General features: G+C 53.6%; 1 protein-coding gene across 1 annotated transcript in view; it reads right to left on the reverse strand.

Moving 5' to 3' along the window:
* Positions 1-2362: 2362 nt before the first annotated feature.
* Positions 2363-8314, reverse strand: part of SLC37A2 (solute carrier family 37 member 2) — a 23101-nt gene continuing 17149 nt past the window's right edge. Inside the window, 8 exon segments of the mRNA XM_015592002.2 lie at positions 2363-3103; positions 4802-4866; positions 5138-5235; positions 5375-5453; positions 5691-5764; positions 5934-5982; positions 6416-6501; positions 6814-6876. Of these exon segments, the coding sequence (XP_015447488.1) occupies positions 3088-3103; positions 4802-4866; positions 5138-5235; positions 5375-5453; positions 5691-5764; positions 5934-5982; positions 6416-6501; positions 6814-6876 (530 nt within the window). The 3' untranslated portion in view covers positions 2363-3087.

Below are 8314 nucleotides of genomic sequence, written 5' to 3' on the forward strand. Positions count from 1 at the left end.
GCCAAAAAGGTTGGGGACCGCTGGTTTAGAACAATACAAAGTTATCTGACAGTTCTGGAGTGCGATGGCATCGGGCCCACCCCGATAATCCAGGGTAGGCAGCCTCCCCACCTCACAGTCTTTGATCACATCCGCAGTCTCATTTGCCATGTAAGATAATATAGTCACTGGTTCTGGCAATCAGTAGATGACCTCTCGGGGGAGAGGGCATCGTTCTGCCTACCACAGAGAAGATGGCCCCGTCTTCCGTTTCTAAGGATTGCCCACCTCCACCCTCCATCTTCCATCCGCTCCTTACCCCCATTCCTTAATATTCAAGGCCCGCCCCTTTATCTCTAGTACCCCTCTCCAGTTCTCCGGGCTCGCACCCCAACCCCATGGTGTATTAAGAATTTCCTCCCCCCGACTTCAGTTTTAGTGTGCTAAGATCTCGGAGTGCTAAGATCTACCGAGAGCTGCTTTCCCTTTCCATTGCTGCTTTCCTCCCCCTGCTCCCTCACTAGCCCAGCCTCCCCATGGATCGCTAAAGGAGAAATGCAAAGAGTTATTGCTTTTTAATTACAAGTGCTATTGTAACATCTATAAGGAAGAACACTTTAAGCTTAATTGAGACCAAATGTGAAGTTAAATTAAATGAATAACTAATTAATGTAATGCTCTTGCATTAGCCCCGAGTGAGTGCTGAGGCCCAGAGAGAAGGCAGGTACCAGGCCTCCGGGGAAGAGTCAGTGCCCAGAGCTGAGGTGGGGCCAGGACGCTGGGACCTGGGAGACAAGTGTGGAAGGTTGGATCTCGGGACTGGGGTTCCCCAACCTTTGGTATTTCCCCGAAGTCCCACCTACAGCCCAAGTCCTCATTTCCGAGGCCAGGATCTGAGCTCCCGCGTGCCTTTTGTCTCTTCCTAGTGCCACACTAATCTGCTGGCATGAGCAGGTGTGTCCTGCTCATTTCACGGTCCCTATGCCTGTCACATTAGGGCTTGATAAGTACTCATTTTAACTTCGTTCCTCTTCTACTTCCCCTCGCTACCTTAGCAACCTAATTGCCCAGGTCCATTCATTCTTACTTCATAAGCCTTTCACATCTATTCCTCCCACTGCCATTGGGATGGCCCTCCTGCCATCCCTTCAGGGCTGGACTAGTGGACGGCAAAGTCTAACTAGAGTCACTACCCTTGGTGTTTTTACTCGTGTCGTTTACAAACGTTTTCACGTTCTTATGCCCACTAGACAAACTCCTCGAGGGCGGGGCGCAGTTTCTACCTATTTGTCTCCTTTCACACAGGTAATGCTATTACTATTTTCTAGATGAGGAAACAGGCTTAAAGCTAGTAAGTAGTGAGGCTGTGGGAGAGAAGACCTCGAAAGTGCCAGAGAGGAACAGTATCCCGCCCCCCTCCTACCCGGACCTGTCTGCAGCGAAAAGAAAGCTGACAGTTGGCAAGTGAAAAAACCTCGGCTCCTCTGTCCTCCTGAGGGACTGCAGAAGGGAGCCCAAGCTCACGTAGGGCTCTACCATGGGGTTATGGCACCATCTAGCGGCTCCCCTGAGGGATGATGTCAGACAAGACTTTCTCGTCTTGAAAAAAGCATTCCTGAATCCTGAGCCTAAAGCCTAACATTCTGGCTGCCTCCTGCCTTGTGGGGACCTGAGGACCAGAGCTCTCTGACTGGCTCCTGCTCTCAGAGCCAGAGTATCCGGCACTTGGAGACTTAGGTATGTGTCACCACTGGGGCAGGTACAACCTATTTCAGCGCTGAGGAGTTGGCATGCAGCTAATGCGCTGGCCCACGCAGCATCTAGATAATACAACGGTTACATCTTACGTGGGGCTCTAAGCTCTCGGTTTGCCCCACTGCCATCAGTGTGATCAGTGTTGTCATAAACATCTCCTTTGGGAGTGACCAGTGTGACCAGCACATGACGTGGAGGTCCTGGGACACTGCCCCCGACAACCCCTGGGAGCCCTAATGAGGACTAGCACAGCCTCAGCCAGCAAAAGAAATTTCTTGGTGCTGACAGGTGGTTTCAGAAGGCAGACAGATATGCCAAGAGCTAGCTGGCTTGGAGCACTCCAGGATTTGACGTGGGCAGACCAGTACATCAGGAACTCAAGGGAGAAAAGGCCACTGCAGAGAGCGCCAGGAAGTCACAAGTGTAAAAGCTCCTGAAGGAACCAGTCTTGTCACCCTGGCACCTGCGCTCAGGACATAAGTCCTTTTTTGTGTCCGCTGTCTACTCCATTCCTTGAGTAGAGCTATCATCCAGTGAGCGCTCAATAACCACTGGCACTTCTTTATCCAAACACTGATATTTTGTACATTCGAAACCTATATAATTTTATTAACCAATATCACCCCCCAATAAATTTAATTTAAAAAAAAAAAACACTGGTATTTTTATCAAAACACACACTGGCATTTTCGGTCATGGCCTCCATGCCCCCTCTGCCCCCACAATACTGTCCTCGCATATCATCTTCCACTCAGGACACAGAGGGCTCGGACAAGGTTGAGGCAGGGGAGGCCCTCACTCTCAGGAGCAGCGCAGGCCCCAGCTCAAGGGTGAGACTTCCTTCCCTCACCTTAGTCCCAGCCCTGGAGATTATAGCAATAATACTTTAATCTAAATGGGTCAGGCGTCAGAAACAGGATCATACGGAGAGAAAAAAGCCTTGTGGTCAAAGGGACGAAGAAAGCCTGGGCAGCACCTTACGTAGGGTCAGAATCCCACTGGTAGGTACAGGCTGATTACAGAGGTTCAGATTTCACACGGGAAGGAGGGCTGCGCCTTTTCTGGCCTTGGTCCTGTGGAGCCTCTGCCTTCTGTCCTGGAATCCGGACTAGCAGGAGTCTCCACAGATCTTTCCCTCAGCAAAATGGAGACACCGTTCAGCCCTGACCCCATCCCTTCCGCCTGGCGGTCCGCTTCCCATGGAGACTCTGCCCCTGTCCCTTAGCGTTCCTGCGGGCTGGTGTTAGGTCCGGAGGCTTTGCCTCAGCAGTCTGCGGCAGTTTTAATTGTCTTGCCCGGGGGAATACTTTGGGACCCACGGGGGCCCTCCACGCTTCTCTTCCAATGGAGGCCTCAGATTTCTTTATACCTGCATGAGAAGCAGAGAGGAGAAGGAAGAGAGAGTGAGTCTCGGGTTAATAAGCTCCTGCCCCAGGGAAGGCGGGTTTCTAGGGTCCCTTAATAACTGCCTTTCATCCCTGCTCTCTATAGTCTGGGCTCCTCCTCACCTCTTCAGCAAGGAATAGAGAGCCAGATTAAATGTTAAAACTTAATATTTTTTTTTTACCGCATTTGACAGCTTTACAAAGCAATATCACATAGTCTATCTCATCTCAGCCTCAGATCAACCCTGTCAGGTATTTAGGGGTAAGTGGCTCCATTTTACACATAAGGATGCAGAAGTTCAGAGACTATGCCCAAGGTCTTATAGATAAAGGTGAGCAGAGAAGTCAGGACTGTCCAGGGATTTCTGGTTCCAAGCCCAGTGCTCCCTCTGCCCTTGCCAGTTACTCTGCTCCCCATGTAGGGGCCTTTCAGAGAAGGACCAAACCCTGCACACCAGGGACTAGCTGAAGCCTTAGGCATGTCCCGCAGGTCCTGAGCCTCCGTTCTCTCTTCTAAATGAGCATATCTATTGGTGGCTGAGTGGTAACCTAATACAGCTGAAGTCAGGCTTATTCTAAGCACAGAGCAGATGTTTTCTAAGTGTTCATCTTTCTCTCTTTCCGCTTCCTCCACTCCCCTCTCCCAGCCCCACAATCTCCCCTTGGGCCTGGCCCAGGGAAGGCAGGTGGAAGGACACCAGTCAGTGGTCCAATCCCCCTGCTCCCCCAGGGCAGGGCAGGATAGTCTATTAACCCTCCCCCTTTCAGTTTTTCTCCCCTCAACCTGGACAACCCCTCCTTAAAGGGAAGTGCTTCCCCAAAGAGTGTGCTAGTTACCATGACCCTACAGTTACCATCCAGACCAGGTCCGCAGCTCTGCCAGCTCCTCGTGAGCAAGAGCCTCCTGCTCAGAAGGAGAACCAGAAAGCACGAGCACGTAGCCTAGCCTGTTGCCAGCTTGGCCTTAGCCACCAACCCATCTGTGCAGCTTCCACACCCACCACCACTGGGCAACAGAGAGCACACCAGCCAGCCATGGACATCGATTCAATTTTGGCCCAGAGGCTTTGATTGATAGTAGCTTCTTTCTGTACATCCCAAGCAGAGGGGCCCAATGACCTTGGTTTCTCATCTTTAGGAGCACCTGCAGCTCAGAGTCTGAGTTCAGAGGGGAAACTATACCCCTGGACTCCGCCTCCTCTGTCCTGGGGGTACGCCCGAAGCCCCACTGCTCTCCCTGAGGAAAAGGGGTTGCCAACCTTGGTGGCAGCTCAGGCCTCTCAGAAACACTTTCCAAGCACCATGCTCTGCTTGGGTCGACAGTCTTTGGAACTGGCCACCAAGAAGAAAAAGAAAGTTGGAAAAATCACCCTGAAGGAGAGAGGATTGGCATGCAGGTCCCGCTCTGATGGCACATCAGTCACGGATTTGAAGAAAATACTCACAAAGTCACGGGACTCGAGGAAAATACTACCGCGTGTGGGCTAAGGCCAGACAAGAGCTACGGAGACACATGGGACAACAGGGGGCAGGTTAGCCGTGCTGGGGCAGGGCGAGCGTTCACGGAGCACACGAGTCCCTGAAGACCAGGTTGGAGCTGGGCTGAAACTGGGTGCAGAGCACCTGACCGTGGGTTTTGAAGTGAGGCGAGAGGTGAGGCTCTAGCTCTCTGGAGGACTCACCCTGTGTCTTTGCTCAGGGACGACTTCCAAGCCATGATCTCTTTGTACACCAACCGGCAGAGGAGCTGTGGGGAGTTTGGGGCACAGAGGGAAGGGAGGAAAACATTATTAACCTGGAGCATGTGGTTAGTCCCTAGTAAGGGTGACTACTGGGCTGGAAGTGGGGAAAGGGCTGGGCACACAGCATTATTCACCATGGGAGGTGAAGTGGTTCTGAGCAAAGGGCTGCTGTCCCAGGGCACCTAATGGACAATGCTTTGGACGTCCAGAGTTCTAGCCAGCAAGACAGCACAATAGGTTACACAATATCCATCTGTGTAACCTAAGAATTCTTACCAGGCAGGCCAGGACGTCAGCAGAGATGAGCATGTAAAAGACATTGTTCCAGCCTGTAGGGGAAATGAGCCCGGCCAGCAGAGGCCCCAGAGCTGCACCTGTGTGGAGCACAGAGTCAGAGCAGGTCACCTGCCAAGGGGCCCCGGACCCCCGCCGATGTGACGGCAGCAGTCCAAGGACTGTGCCCAAGACAAGGCTCAGTGTTCAGCAGCCAGGAACCAAAAGCTAGTCACAGACCTATGGACCCGGTGCCGTCGATGATGGCCGTGACGGTAGACAGTGCCTTTGCATTGCCCTTCAGGCTCTTGTGAGTCCCCTGAGGAGAGAGAGCAGAGTGAGCACCCAGACCAAGAGGCAGCACCGAGCTCTGGGACAGGGGAGGGGCTGACTATGGGAAAGGCGGTGTCGGGGCTCGAAATTGAGAGGAAAGGGGGGTCAATGGTGGATTCCGAAGGACTTTGAGGACCTCGTCTCTGCAGACCAAGGGAAGGGAAATGGACCTGTCCAAGCCCCCAAAGGGACCCCTGGGCTCCAGGGAGGTGGCCTCACTTACCAAGTCAGCTGAGACAGCAGTGGTGATGAGCGCATAAGGGCCATTGACCAGGGCCCCACAGACAATCAGCATTGCTGAGGCAGTAAGAGAGACAGGCCTGTTAGAGATGAGGGAACACGAGCTGCCCCAGCCCCAAGGCAGGGGAGACCCACCCGCTTGGTGTCAGGCTAACAACGCCCACGTCCCTGTGCCTCCACCCGTGCCTTTCCTGTGGCCTGGCAGGACCTGCAAACATCTCCTCACCTATGGAGCTGACAATCCCATTCTGGCCGAAGTGGTTGTACAGGAATAGCTGAGAGAGAAGGGGAGAGGTAGAGTCACACCCTGGCTTCCCACGGGCCACCACTGTCAGACCGGAGCCCAGACGTCTGGAACAACCCTCTCCTGCCCTGGAACCCCACAGGTCACCTTACTCCTTTCCCTTCTCACATCCAGACCTCTCAGTCTCTAACTGTCCTAGGGATGGGGGTGTCTAAGATGTGGTAATTTATTCTTTCCCTTTTCCCCAACTCCTAGTCTTTCCTTGGGCAAGAAGTTTATCAACCGGTGACCAAATAGTCACTAATCCTTTTCTGAAACTCTCAGTCTGGGTCTCTTTTCTGTGCCGACCCTGGCCTCTCCTCCCTGAGCTGCGCACGGCGATGTACCCACACGCGGAGACAGACGTGTGCATAAGTGCCCAGGTGTGCATATGCACACGCACTTTGCCCTGAGGTTATACACACCATGGGGGCGGCCAAGATCAGCATGACGCAGCAGGTGGTGGCCCTGCCATTGGTGTAGTCAGAGATGAGGCCCGCCAGGATGCCGCCTGGAACACAAACCAACTCACCCACTGCTGCCCCAGGCACGACCACAGCCCCCCATCCACATGGTACCCCAAGTTTGGCCCCATCACTCTGCCCACCACTGGCCTGGGCCTGGGCATCTAGACTCAGCAGAGCATCTTCCACCGAAGCCCTCCGTGTACCTACTGTTTACAGGAAGACTAAATACGAGGGCCATCTTTCTTAGGGCCACCCAGCTGGTCAAGAGCCCTTTTTCCTCTGATGCTACTGGCCCAGGTCACGCTCCACCACTAGAGAAAAGTGCAGCCTAGAGGCAGAGCAGGGAAGGGCCTCACCTATGATGCCACCAACATCAAAGAGTGTAGACAAGTCCCCAGCTTCCTGGGCATTAAAGTGAGCTGTGGAAAACACAAATATGTGGTAAGACTTGAGGGCTCAGGGCCAACATTCTGGAGTGCCACAGCCAGAAAAAGCAGAGCACCTGATCCGGGCCCACTGCCTCATTTTTCAGAGGAAGTACCGAGGACCTGCGGGAGGTGACTGGGCAGGGTCACAGGTGAGTCTGCAACAGTCTCTGACCAGATGGCTGCTCTGGCCCTCCGTTCTGTGCTGCCTTCTCCCCCTGCACGATGGCCTTGACCTCTCAGAATAGCCCTCCCTTGAAAGCACTGGGATCTGGCCCAAAAGCCCTGTCCCACTAGGCTATGTTCCCCAGGGACACAACTGCTCTCACTGAGCCTCAGCCCAAGCAGCCAGTTCCTACTCTGCCCCTGACAGAGTAGCAGGCACCCCAAGGGTCTTCACATCCACTTGAGGTCTCTGCTAATCAACAGAGCCAGGAAAGAGACTCAGAGAAAAATGAGGACTTCGGGTTCCGGGCCCTGCCCTAGGATTCGAAAAAGACTATCCAGAAGCTTGAATTGTAGCCCAACCCTCAAGGTTGACTCATATTCTAAAGTCAGCGCCAAGACCACAGAAGGGTCCCCGTGTTCACGAAGCTCCCCCTCTATCTTTGAGAGAGGTTTCAGATAGAGCCGAGGGGCAAGTTACAGCATGAAATCTGGCCCTGACTAATTCCCATGCTATCCTGTTCAGAGCAAGTATATTGGCCCTCCCACGGGGCTTGGAGGAAGCAGCACAGCCTGGGTCAGGGGCATTGGCCCGGAGGAAGCAGCGCAACCTGGGTCAGGGGCCTCAGCCCAGAGGGAGCAGCGCAGCCTGGGTCAGGGGCCTGGGCTCTGATGGAGCTCTGAGACTCAGGGGCTAGGGCAGGCGGCTGCTCCCTGAGAGAGTAGCCACCAGGCCTATGAAATAGCAGATAGCAGAGACTCAGGCCAGGTAGACATAAACATCCTTTTCAACCACAAAAGTGACCTCTCCTCATCTGTCCCTCCTTGGACAGGGGCAGGGGCAGGGAGAGTAGGCCCCTGAGATGGGCAATGCAGCTGACTCAGCACAGGGCAGAATCCCATGAGGCTCCTGGCAGCCTCTTGGGAAAGAAGAACAGTGTTCACCACCAGGCTACAAGCATTGGGGGTGGTTCACCAGGCCTCTTCCTTGGTTTGGAGGAGGCTCAAGGGACTCCAGGAGGCATTCAAAAGGCAGACTTTTTCTAGCACCCACCAGTCCCACCTATCTATGAGCCGAGCAGGCTGGAAGTGCGTTTCTCTTACACTCAAGGCTGGAGAAGTTAGGGAAGATCACAGAACAGAGCTTGGAGTTCCTCACCCCCAACTCAGTTCCAGGGGAGGAAAGGTGGCTGGAATCAGAGTCTCGGGGCTAGTATAAAAGGTTCATCTTCCCACCAAAAAAAATATATATATATCCTTTTGCCCT

The sequence above is a fragment of the Pteropus alecto genome, unplaced genomic scaffold (genome assembly GCF_000325575.1).
Source record: "Pteropus alecto unplaced genomic scaffold, ASM32557v1 scaffold135, whole genome shotgun sequence".
NCBI lineage: Eukaryota > Metazoa > Chordata > Mammalia > Chiroptera > Pteropodidae > Pteropus > Pteropus alecto.